General features: G+C 35.2%; 1 protein-coding gene across 1 annotated transcript in view; it reads right to left on the bottom strand.

The window, feature by feature from the left end:
* The window catches only part of LOC580010 (talin-1), an 82,213-nt gene that overhangs the window by 24,867 nt on the left and 44,156 nt on the right, over positions 1-13,190 (bottom strand). Inside the window, 13 exon segments of the mRNA XM_031000230.1 lie at positions 4,082-4,102; positions 4,889-5,005; positions 5,223-5,324; positions 5,573-5,719; positions 6,082-6,252; positions 6,565-6,666; positions 7,394-7,526; positions 8,621-8,802; positions 9,462-9,602; positions 10,331-10,492; positions 11,573-11,716; positions 12,186-12,308; positions 12,706-12,889. Of these exon segments, the coding sequence (XP_030856090.1) occupies positions 4,082-4,102; positions 4,889-5,005; positions 5,223-5,324; positions 5,573-5,719; positions 6,082-6,252; positions 6,565-6,666; positions 7,394-7,526; positions 8,621-8,802; positions 9,462-9,602; positions 10,331-10,492; positions 11,573-11,716; positions 12,186-12,308; positions 12,706-12,889 (1,729 nt within the window).

Below are 13,190 nucleotides of genomic sequence, written 5' to 3'. Positions count from 1 at the left end.
CAGCAGCAAGACCCGTTATAATCATTAGCTCACTAAGGGTGGGACCACTCCTAAAATGATCCGCAAGGTATCGACAAATCTTAACTAACAGCGACCTCATGTTGCTTATTACTCACTATCAAAATGCCTATGAAATGTTTGGATAAGGTTGAATTCAAACAGAGAAGTGAGAATCAGAAAAAAAATTTCAGCTTACTTAATTAACATTCTGGGATGTAATAATTTTCTGGCTTTGTCTGAAAAATAAACCCTAGTCCTACATTTGCTGAGGATTAGGCATTCAACTTGTAGTTTTCAAAGAGAGAACTGACCTTAAGACTGAAATAAATGAATAAATGCTGTACGTGTAATTGATCTCTACGTGATTAGGGTAGTGTATTACAGCGTAGGAATGACACAGATTAAATGAATCTCTCTGGATTCTGGAATGTATTGGATTACAGAGTGAAAGTAATACTCTTTGTTAGCATGACTAGTAGATAATATCCCTGAAGTCTACAAGATGACATGAACTTTACATGAGAAATATCATAATGAAGCTAAACCCATCTACATGTACATATATCTACATCTAGATGTGTAACATTGGTTAGGTCAATGAAACCCTCATGGATTCTCATAAATATATGTTACAGTTTTGTATAAGACCAAACCTACCCTTCTGACTAAGACTGCTAATCATTGATGTAATACATGTAGGTAGGTATATTTGTAAGCTTTCTCTCTTTTCTCCAAACTACTGTATTATTGCTACACATACTACGACATGTACTACTCCTACTTCTGAATAATAATAATAATACAAAAATATATAGTAAAAAAAGTTTTAAAAACAATAAATTTCACAGACATATCGTGACCTTGTCACTCATATTCACTGTGCATTATGACTTCTATTAAAAAAAAAATATTCCCTCTATTTAAAAAATGAATAAAAAAAAATGTTAAGTTGTAGTTCCATTGCAATATTTCTGTAACAAAAGTATACATAAGAGCAGAAACACCAATGTCATGTGCATTCATCCCTGCCACACACAATATAGATGTGACATAATAGATTTCAATCTTGCATCACAAACACACACATTTCTTCATCTACATGTATACTCCATATATAAAGACATTGCAGAATAATTTCATGCAAAATCATCTTTATTGTTAGTACAGAGTTCCTTTTTCCATCATCTCTGCCACCATGATCCAGCTGTTCAGCTTTGCTTCTCTTCTTTGCAAATGACAAAGAATATTAGTTCTTCAGCATAACATTAAACAAATGTTTGATATTTTGCATGAGAGGGGTTTGAATGGATTAGATTACAAAACTGGTATTTCTTACTTCGATTTTTGTTTAAAAAAATAATATAGCTATCAATATACAAGAGAAATAAACAAACATGTCCCGGGCAAATTGACACTACAATCAACGTTTACATTGCAGGCAATTCTGCAGAGGAATAAGATATATGAATATTTACATGCATATATGTATTTGTTTCATGCATGTAAACCTTTGTCACTCAACATAGTCAAAAAATATTCAGTTTTAATACCAGTCACTACGCAATAAGGCAGCTTAAAAATAATGCTGTTCATCAGTGGCCACCCAAATTTTCAATAGACCATCTTCGTAATGTAAAATTACATTTAATGCATACATCTTTGTGCAGAACCTCATAATTAATTATTTAATTTAATTCACCTGTTATTAATAATTATAGTTCAATAGTCAGAATGCGAATTGCTTACGTTACATATTGTTGGGTAGGGCAAGCCATAATGTTTGAAATATAATTATTCATGACAGGTGCATGGCTTCAATACACACGAGGCACTTCAAAGAGAAGTATGCATTACATTTGATTCAATTATGAAAATGGCCTAATGGGTTTTGATTTTTACTTGTATTAAACACATAAATCCTATGAGAAGTAGGTGTACATGTATGTAAAATTATGTTATTTCTTCAAAAAAATGATCCTGAATCACATAGAAATGATCAAACAGATCAGAAAATAAATGCAATCTTGTAAAAATAGGTATGAACTGAGCATCTGTGATTGTGTTCATTAGGCATTCTCACTCACTGCATAGGTTTACACTTAACACATTATTATCCAACAATGGGTTAGATTATGGATGATATATCAATCCTACTCTAGATTCAAAATGATTAACTTAAAAATGTGTGTAGACTACTCAAACACAATTACAGTCTAACTGTTCTACTGCTATGAAAATAAAAATATATTGCAATACATTTGTGGAATAGAAATTATTCTCTCAAGATAATATTCAGAATTCCATGCAAAAATAAAATCAGACTTCAGCTACATGTAAACAGCTACATAAACTGGTACATTAATAATTATCCTGGTTTATATCTCAGATATTAAAGTATTTGTTACAATTCTTTCCAAGTGATTGTTTAATCATGTGAAATAAACTTATAATAATACTAACTGAAATACATATTTTTTTTAAATGGGGGGGGGGGGGGGGGGGGGCAGGGTGCATGGTACTCCACTGGTAGACAGCTCCTGAAATCAGTCTGTCATTGTCACTAATTTTGTTTTAAATTCACACAAAATTTCTAGCATGTCAGACAGTTATAATACATAGTTCAGTCTTATATCATGTATATACAAACATATTCATGCTTTTCACACCATGCATGACACACTGTACATGTACATAGTTCTTACAAAATACTCTTAAATGCTCAATTTAAACAGGGGACTAGGCTGTAACTACCTATGAACATATATTTGGAAGTAACCATTTCAACAGGAAAAACAATACTAAAGAGGAAACATTTTCAGTGAAAATATAATCTTTTTGCCAGTCCAGTATCCTTTTCTGACCAGTATAAGATTGATTTGTATTATTTGCAGTTTTATTTTCTTCAATGAAATGTTCAATAGCATCTTTTAAAATGAAATACTATTCATTTACAAAGTATTCACAATCTGTTTAGTAAAAAAAGAATTGCTGAACCAATTATGCTTGATTTAATCCTACAGTTTGAGTGTATTTTCACTAATTAATGATAAAATGTTAATTTCCATCTTTCTTGAATACTTAAAGACTCACTCTTGCTTCTCACTTGTAAAACAATTCATCAATGATGAGTATAGATTTTTTAACTTAATGTATGTATGTAACCACTAAGAGTAATAATCTATGTCTACAGTCCATATGGAGCTAAGGGCTGAAGGGATTACAGCTACATGCTGGGGGGAAAAAAGGCTTTTCACAATGTGGTATGAAGACAAGGATACAAAATACATTAAAAAAAAGAAAAAGAAAACAGGAAAATACTACACAATTAACATTGCATAGAAAGCAATACAGAAAAGGAAGAAAGAAGGACAAGATGACTATACACAAACAACAAATGAATAAATGAAAAGGAAAGGAAAATCTAATAATACAGACCTAGATAAAAAGAGATGTAAAGAAAAAGATTTAGATTACAATGGTAGAAGATTTTGAAGACAGAGAGAGAGGCAGTTATATTTCATAGAGAAATAAATGGATATAACTGCAGTACACTGAGATATGATATAAAAGAGAGACTGAGAGAGAGAAAGAGGCAGAGAAACATACAGACAGATATACAAACAGATAGACTGACAAAATTGATACACAGAAAGAGAGAGAGAGAGAGAGAGAGAGAGAGCGAGGAGAGACGGACATACAGATGGACAGACACACAGACAGAGTGGGTGCAAGAGAGAAAGAGAGAGACAGAGAGAGAGACAGACAGACAGACAGACGGATAACACAAAACCTAATTCTAAAATGGGATGAAATCAGCTACAAATGAAGAGGGGCAGCGTATTCTACTCTACCCTTGCTACACATTCCAGTAATTCTCATCCTTAAGCAGTAACACACATGTTAAATGTCCAATCACAGCCTCTTTTTTTTGCAGTGTTAAAGCTTCATTTTGATATACTGGAATATGAAAAGGGCCTAACATGATATCGCAAAAAATGAAAAAAACTGCAGGTAAACACAGCGGCAGCAGGTCCTGCTTCTTATAACAAACTTCAGGGTTATACAATGTCTGGATTGTTACCTCTTGGGACGGGTACTTCATCTGTTCAGACGTATGGAAATACACAAGAGAGACAGTGTTGTAAAACAAGGTATCTAATTATGAGTGTGAACAGTGCTTCAAGGCATAACAGTATAGTAATCCAGTCTAGTTCTGGTTTGTATTTCACACACTCTCGTCTAAACACAAACAAAGAGGATTAGAGAGGTTAAAAAACAACCAGGTACACACTGACTTTGCAGGCTCATTCCATTCATGGTGATCTCAGTATTACTTTGGTCAGTTTTACTTACTTCGTACGGCTGAACACCATTTTTCTCAAAATCCTAAAAACCATGGGATTTAGAACGACAGTGTTTGTTATGTGGAGAAAGAAAGACATGCTAAAACAGCCTTGATCAATTCACACACAACTCATTTAAGCCTTCGAAATAAGGCTTCAAAAAGAGGAAGCTTAAAGAACAAACCAAAATGTGAAAGTTTTTAATATAGAAACAAAAAGATAAATCACCCCAAATTAAACATTTCACATCAAGTCAGAAGAAAGCATTGAAAGCACTCCATTGTCATTTAGATCAATATCTCTGAGAATTATTTTTGAAAAGAAATGACAGCAATAAAATTATGACCTCAGTAAAGAATAAACAAAGAAATCAAATTTATACAATTCTTATTAAAATATTAATTGAAACAAAGGTCAGAGGAAAGGCAAAAGTAAATCTTTTACAAACTGAATTCACATGAAATTGCAAATATAAAATTATAGTAGAAAGCATGGCAATCAAATCTGAAAGACATTCTTAGAGGGAAAAGAGGAAGAAACATTACCTCTTGATTGGTGGAGGCCTGGGCACCTCGGGCATTCTGAGCTAGCTTGTTGTAATGATGCTGCAATTGATTGGCTAAGGTTCCTAACTCAGCAACATTGCTATTGGCCTTGGTCACCTAATCATGACACACAAACAAATACATCAATTAGCTCTGGGAGTCCCAACTTTCATTAAAACAAATTGGAAAGTGAAATAAGCAGGCTTTGAAATGAAACCAAATTCAAGTATGATAATATAGTTACAAGACAGATATTAACACTCAAACTTGAATTGCAGAACTAGTTTTTGAGGGTTCTTTATGAAAACATGAGAGCATGAGAGAATAAACTAACCATATCTTGAGCAGTTCGAATGATGGCCTTGGAGGTCTTGACCATGTCTGTCTGGTAGTCCACAAAGTCACCAACTTCATTCTCTGGTACAGCTTGCTCAGTCTGAAAGGAAAACAGGGATATTTTGAATAAATACATGAACGTGATGATGTAGGTAACTCTAAACAAAAATCACAAAGCTTTGGAGTAAATGAATGAACCAGGAAATATGTGCACATGTTACATGTACAGTGTAATTAGTAACTTATTTAGTACATACAATTTCAATGTGGTCTTCAAAAAAATATGAACACAAAACTTGTCAAATGTCTAACAGAGCTAAATTAACAATCTAAATTCTAGCGACTTACCACAAGGATAGCCCTTGAGATGCTGTCCACCATTCCAGTAACGATACCAAACTCACTAGCAGCTTCCTCCAGTGTTGCAATGAGATCATCTACTGCTTCCTTGCTACCTTGAGCTGCTTCATCCACGGCTCCATGGGTTTGTAAAGCCTAATAGTAATAATAAAAATAACGATGACGACAATGATGATGATAATATCAATAATAATAACAATAATACAAATAATAACTTTGTTTACCCAGTCATAACAAAAAAATATGCTAATATGCATAGCATGAGGGCACAAGAGTGCTATGTATCCCCCCCCCCCCCTGTTTGTCCAATACAAAACAAAACTAAACTAAACTTAGGGGTGATTGTCTTAACCTACATGTACCCCTACCTCAGTGTAACCGCTTGAATGTGACTCTGTGATTTTGTATGTATTCCGCCCCCCCCCCCTCCCAGTTAAAAAGTTCTGGCTACAGCAATTATAATGACCTTCTGGCTCTCAACAGATAATACAACCTACCTTTGGATTGCCACCGCTTTCCTTGGAGACATAGAGAAGCTGCAGAGTGGATTCAGCAACAGTCTTGGTTTGATCTAACAGAGCCATCTGGCGCTGTGAGTTGATGCTCTTAGAGGCAGCGCCAATGGCATTACGGGTTAGAGGCTCAAAGTAATTTGCCATAGCAGTTACCTACAGGCATAGGAAGAAAATCATTATTGGAATTGAAGTAAAGCAGTTACCACAGTGATATAGGATGATAGGATAAAGACAGCAACATATCATATCTTAAGAGCCAGAAGGACGTTAACTCTGGGTAAAGGCGAGTCAACACCCTACTGACTTTCAGCAGAAGATATATTTTCTCCTCTCAATACTCAAATATTACTTCACTAAATCTCAGATAATCAGCCATCGAATAATTCATATAGCTAATCAGTGATCCCAGCTTAGCTACCTGCAGAAATTTATTTAAAAATGATAAATGGTAGAAAGAAATCTTACCCCATGTCCAAGCTTCTCAGCATGTCCTTTAGCTGCATTGGCAACCTGGTCAATGTTATCTTTGATCTGTGCTAAGCTGGCATTCAAGTGCTCTGTGTAGCCCTGTTAATATACAAGATAATGAATACTCAGGGTCATATACCGGTACTCGTAATAAATGGCTAAAATATCCTAAAATTCAGAAATGTGTCAAAATGGTTATCAATTTAAAAACAGACAAATGTTCGATACAATATTATTTTGATCATCGATTTTTACATTCCGTAAAGATCTTTACGCTCTCAAAACCCAGATTTCTTGTTCTTCCTAAGCTCAATACTAAGTGGGGGGGGGGGGGGGGGGAGGAGGAGGAGGAAGGAACCTTTGCAGGACTTTCGCTGTGGAATGTTCTCCCATGAGAGATCCGTAATAGCAAGTGTTAAAAAGTAATCTCAAAATGTATCTATTTAATTCAGAATATATTTAATTGTTCTATCATTTTTTAACTTTCTGTCTTACATTTGGCACCTTACAAGTCTCATCTATAACCATTATTATTAAAGAGGGAAATAATAAATTAGAGATGAGAAAAGAGCAAGAAAGGAACAAAATAATATGAAAGAGAAGGAGGGAGAGAAAGAGATAGAGAGAGAGAGGGGGGGGGGAGATAGGGGTGATGGAGAAAGAGATAAAGAGATAGAGAGAGAGAGAGATCAGGCTAAAGACAGTGAGGTAGGAAAAACAGAAAGGGGATGATACAAGACTGACCCAATCATACAAATAAACAGATTAACAGATTACCTGATTAACAGATTAACATTAAACAAATTAAAAGATTAACATATTATACCTTGAGATTATTGCCTTCTTGTGGAGGCAGAGTCTGACCTACAGCAGCCAAAGATGATTGGTCTAAGTCACGGATTGATTTGTTCACTTTGTTGATTGCTTCATCACATTCCCTCTGGCCTGGTGCACGATCCCTGTATCAGAAAGGAGGTAAATAAAATATGCTACAGTAACAGCAATATTCCTCATTATTACCCGTATCAGGCATCTGAGCTGGTCATTTACAAAACCGTATTGCCCTAGTTTTCACTAGCAGTGGGAACGGAGGTGTATATTCTTTGTATTTTCCTTGGTCTCCCTGCGCGTATTGACTTTGCGTGTAGAGACGAGTGAAAATATACCTTGGTATTTTCCACGGTCTCGCATCCAGGCATCTTGTATTGACCCCGTCGCATTTTCATTGCGCATCTATTATGCGTACGAGAACCTGCGCACTTTGCGCGGACTCTATTGTGACGTAATAATCACACCAAATACACACTGTTTGCAGTGTATCGAAAATTTTGTCAAGCACTGGATGCACAGTGTTGGTTTGACAAAGTTTATTCAGTTCTTGAGATTGTCATGGTGGATTTCTGTATTTGCTCTAGATGTCTGATTTGGATAACAATAAAAATATTGACTGGCTTTACTTTCGGGGGAAATCAGAAATATTGACCGCGCTAAGACCATATTGCCCTCGTCTTTCGACTCGGGGCAATATGATCTGAGCTTGGTCAATATTTCTGATATACCCTCAAGGCCAGTCAATATTATATAAATATATACTTCTCTCATTCCCATAGATTCATTACACAAACCATCTGATTCCTATAGGTAATGGATTGATATAGGCATCAAACATGAGGAAATAAATAAAGGATAAAACAGATGAAAAAATTAAATATTGCACTAAGTGGGTAATATTTTAAAAAGATGCTCCATATTCATGTGCTAATATGTATAAATGGTCAGAATTATGAATAAACAGGCATTCTATTTGTGGATAATTTTGCAAAATAATGCATGAATATAAATTTACACACATAGAAGTGACATTATCTCTCCTCACTTTAGTGCTTTCTGTTGTAGTATAGAGGTTCATTCACTTGACTCTCAATCCAAGGATTGAGGATTCAAATCCTAGCCTAGCCTAGCTACATGTATTAACCTCCAACTCCTTCATCATCAGTACAAATATCTTACTATTAATATAACTACAATGAAATGAAGTTGAGAGAGAGCTAACCTGATGGATGCAATCAGCTCCTTGATGGAGTCTGATACGTTCTTGCTGTGATTGGCCAGTAGCTGCCAAGTGGGCGGATCCTTGGGATTGATGGCCAATGGCTTGGCTGTTTGGATCAAGGCACTAGAGCTTGCGATCATACGTTTGCCTGCCGTTGTGATAGGCGTCATTGCCACGCGGGCCTGCAATAAAATAATTGATATGTCATGACTAGAAGTGTACTTGGCAGTTTGGCTATGGGCAAGTTTATAATAAAGAGCTTTGTCCATGTACATGTAAGTGCCCCGAGCAACCCTTGAATGTATATGCTTTATATGCTTACTTCAGACAAAAATACAATCCATTGTATCTTTGAAAAGTGACAAACATTGCACATAAGAAGCACAAGCAGGAATTTCAAACCTCATTCCAGCCTCTAAATATGATCAGCTTTGATTTTTTTTTTGGTACAAATAAAATAACAAATGCTACACAAGCATTTGTTTGACAGTACTGTAAAGTAGGGTGAATGGGGGGAGGGGGGGGGGGGGGAATGGACACAAATTCTCTGATTTATTTATTATTTTCTGTCAATTTTTCCTTGATAGTGTTTCAATATTGCAGGATCATAAAAAGTAGCATTTTACACATTAGAACATCTTCACATCCAATCGTCCAGTGGAAATAATATTTTGGACACATATTTTTCCTTCATTTGAGTGAATTTTGTAAATTTCACTGACCTTTCCCTGACTGGTGAAAGGGACCCATTTTCCATTTTTGCCCTTATTTCCAGGATAGTGGGGAACCCTGGAAACTGTACTTCTGCTGCATACTAATGAACTTTGACCTTTAAGCTTACCTGAGGAGTGATCTTGGCAGGCACGCTGGTGAACTCGGGAGAGCTAGCGAAGGTGATGAGATTCTCCACAGCATCCACAAGAGGGCGGGTCGCCTCACCGCAGTTACGGCGATTCGCTTCTGTGAAGTTGCCATCCAGATCCTGGTTGGGCAAAAGCAGATTTAAAAAAATAACAAATCATGATGGCTTTCATATATTAAAGCGTACTTTACTGAGATTGGCTTGAAGAGAACTGATAAAGGTGAACAAAATTACTTGCAAGCTTCCTTGTTCTATTTATATCAGCTTGGAAGAATGTCACAGTAGACATGTCCCCCTGAAAAAGATTACTCTTGAAGAACCCTCATAGTCCAAATATAACTAGAAATACCTGAAGTATTTGGACCAGTCATGCCACATGTGTGTGTAGTCCTATATACATGTATACATATTCCTATGTGCCTTTATTTTAGATTGAGTCAATTTTGTATCAGTTGGATGAGTATGAAACCTAACATATTACACTAATTCCTATGTACTACATTATAAACCCTTCCAACTTGCTTCCAGACAGTTCTTCTTGACAACCTTATTACATGACTAGAACTAATTTCTATCTTTAACTAAATAAAACACCAATGTTCAATATCTGTAAGTTTGTAGCAAAAGGAATGAAAATTGAATATCATGAAATGAAAGATCATGTCGCAATGAAATGATGAGTGCATTTTTACACATATTTGCTCAAGTTTATGCTCTAATTATCAAAGTATGACCTTTTTAATGTAAAACAAAAGACAATCGGCAAGTCCATGATATCAAACTCCAATATTGAAGCATTGTGAAGACCCTAAAATCAATTTGAAAAAGTGAAGGAGACGGTTACTTACCTTGATGCTCTTGACCAGATTGGCGGTGCTGTTAGCCACATCCTTCGCTGACTGCACGAAGTGTTTCTTAGCTACCGGGTTGCTGGTCTTTGATGAAGCCACTCGACATATATTGCACAGGGCTGAAGTGTGCTTGGCCACCTCTGTTGCTGCTGCCAAAACCTGAAATGATTCCATTAAGAGTTAGGGACCTTACTTATCCAAATTGGAAATCTTTCAAAACCATCCTATTCACATGTTGACATTTAAAAAATAATTGTTTTTAATCTCTATCTTAAAAGTCAAATGTGGTACTTTTCATCTTTTAAATGGCTTCGTTAAATTCAGATTTGACCTTTATATATCTTAAGACTGTAAAAAGCTCTTCTGCAAAATATGGCCTTAAGATTATTTGATATATTATGCAATCAAGTAGGAATATGTCCTTTAAATAGATGTTCTCGGTGAGTAATGAGGTCTTTTTCATTGTCTTGTGAATGGCTTCTTTTACATGAACTTTGAAGATATTTTCGACAATAACAAAGTACAGCTTTCATTTCATTTGATGACCACCCATATAGGAAGAAAAAAAATTAATGTACAGCTTCTTTTTCTTTACATCTCATCTAATGTATTAAAAAATCTTCAAATGAAAGTATTGTCTGAATAATGCAGGATTATTGATTGCTATCAACATGAATTGATCATGCAATCCTAATGAGGAAAAGGCCCCAAAAATGAAATAACCCAATAATAGTTACATACAAATATATATATATATATATATATATATATATATATTTAAATCTTGTAATATGTGTGTATTTATCTTTTCTTGCCCATTTTTGACAAACCAGACGATAACAAAAAAGAAAATATGTCTTTGGGATACAATGGATGTTTCTTTTTGTATTACAGTATCATAATTCATGCTGATAATTTAAAAAAATCATTGACTGACCTAGTAATGATTTGTGAATAAAAGAAGACAAAATATAATACCTCTTGGTCATCAAAAACTGCATAATACATACATGTACATAATCATTTATTCCTAGTCCAGTTCAAGAAACTCTTGAAGACCAACTTTTTTTGTTAGGGTATTGATTCTGTTTGTATGGGCTAAAATTGGTCTTTAAAAAGTGTTGTTCCTGAACTTGACATGACATACATGTTTATCTACATACATTACATACACAGAAATGTGGAAAAGAGAACGAGAGACCTTAGATGATGAGAGAGGACATTGTTGCTTTGACTCACCTGTTGCTGGCTACTATCTGGATTGAGGAGGTTTTGGCAAGCAGATTCAATTGCTTGGAAGGCACGAGCAAACTGGGACTGGTCCACAAGACCTGGTCTACCTGCAGTGCTGGAGGGATCAGAGATACCCACCAAGTACGCAGACTGAAAACAAAAATAGATATGGATAAAGTGGACTGGACAATAAGAAGACATTGTACTACAAAAACAAAGGTTGAATGTTGACATCCATGACAGCTCTAAACTTTTATTTTTGTATGTAAACCCCGTTCTATGTGATCGTGCTTCTTGATATTCCATCACACAGATAAAAAAAACTATGGCAGCAGCATTCATATACTACAGTGCAAGAAAGTGCGTAGAAAAGGGGCCGCATGGAACCCCAGTCAAACCAAGTTAGACTCGGGTTCCGTGCTCGAGATTTTATGCTATTCTTCCTATTCTTTTTTAATACTCCTAATCAATTAGCTCATAGAATATTGGTAAAAGTTTCTTAAGGCTGATTTTATACATTCTTGCTGTACATAAAGTATTTTGCAGGTAATCAGTTAACTTTAAACTCTGATTATAATGATTATAAGTGTCAATATCTCAAAGTGTAAGTATTGCTTACCTGAGCAGCAGCCATAGTGAGTCCACACACAGCCTCTCCTGCGGAATCTACCATGTGACCAAACTTTTCCAGCTCACCATCCTTGGCAGTCCTGGCGATACCATTCATGCTTTCACCAAGGACCTAAGAAACACAACAAGAGTAGTGTTTGTGAGACTTGAATGTCCATTCGTAAACACAGAGCACCATTGAATAACAAAAAGTAGCTACAAGTACATTACATAGCAAATTAAAACCATAATCCAATATTCATAACATGTAAATTTCAGTTTGGTGTTACATCTATTGCAACATTTGCAATATAATTTAAAGTAGCACTTCATATCTTAATGAAAATGATCATATTAAATTACTCTGCTGAAAAATGCATTGTATAAAATCTTTTGACATCATTATTGCAAATTTTCATTTTATTGCATATTTTGTCCTAAAAGATACTAACAATCAATAACTTTTCACAAACTTTCAGAGGAATTTCTCAAACTCATTCTGGTATTTCACTTTAAAGCGAAGAGTTTACCTTTGATTTAGCCATGATGGCTTCAAGACACTCAAAGTAAGTCCAGTCGTTGATAGGTTCATTGATGTTATCCAGCATAGACTTGATGGTCTGAATGTTACGCAATGCATTGTCACATTCCTTCTGACCTGGGGCGCTCTGCATGAATGTGTTCAGAAGCTGGTTCACGCTGTCTGTTACTTGCCTGGTGAGACAAAAGCAATCAAATCCAATCATCTTTACTTGACTCAGATGTACAAATATCATATCACCAAAATGATTAAAAAACATGTAACAACTTTCTTTTATAAGCCTATAAATTATATTGTTAAGTATTCAATTCCAACACTTAGTTACTGAAATTGGAGTGGGGGGGGGGGATGGGTAAATACTATGATCTTTTATACAAGTGTAAAGGGAGTGGTAAGAGCTCTATAAATTGGAATATTCTATTATTCTACATTCTATTACAAAAAAAGTAGCCCAATAATCACAAAAAGAACCCC

Source organism: Strongylocentrotus purpuratus, unplaced genomic scaffold (genome assembly GCF_000002235.5).
Source record: "Strongylocentrotus purpuratus isolate Spur 01 unplaced genomic scaffold, Spur_5.0 spur5_scaffold_6, whole genome shotgun sequence".
NCBI lineage: Eukaryota > Metazoa > Echinodermata > Echinoidea > Camarodonta > Strongylocentrotidae > Strongylocentrotus > Strongylocentrotus purpuratus.
Note: the sequence above shows the minus strand (reverse complement) of the source record. Positions and strands in the feature narration are given on the sequence as shown.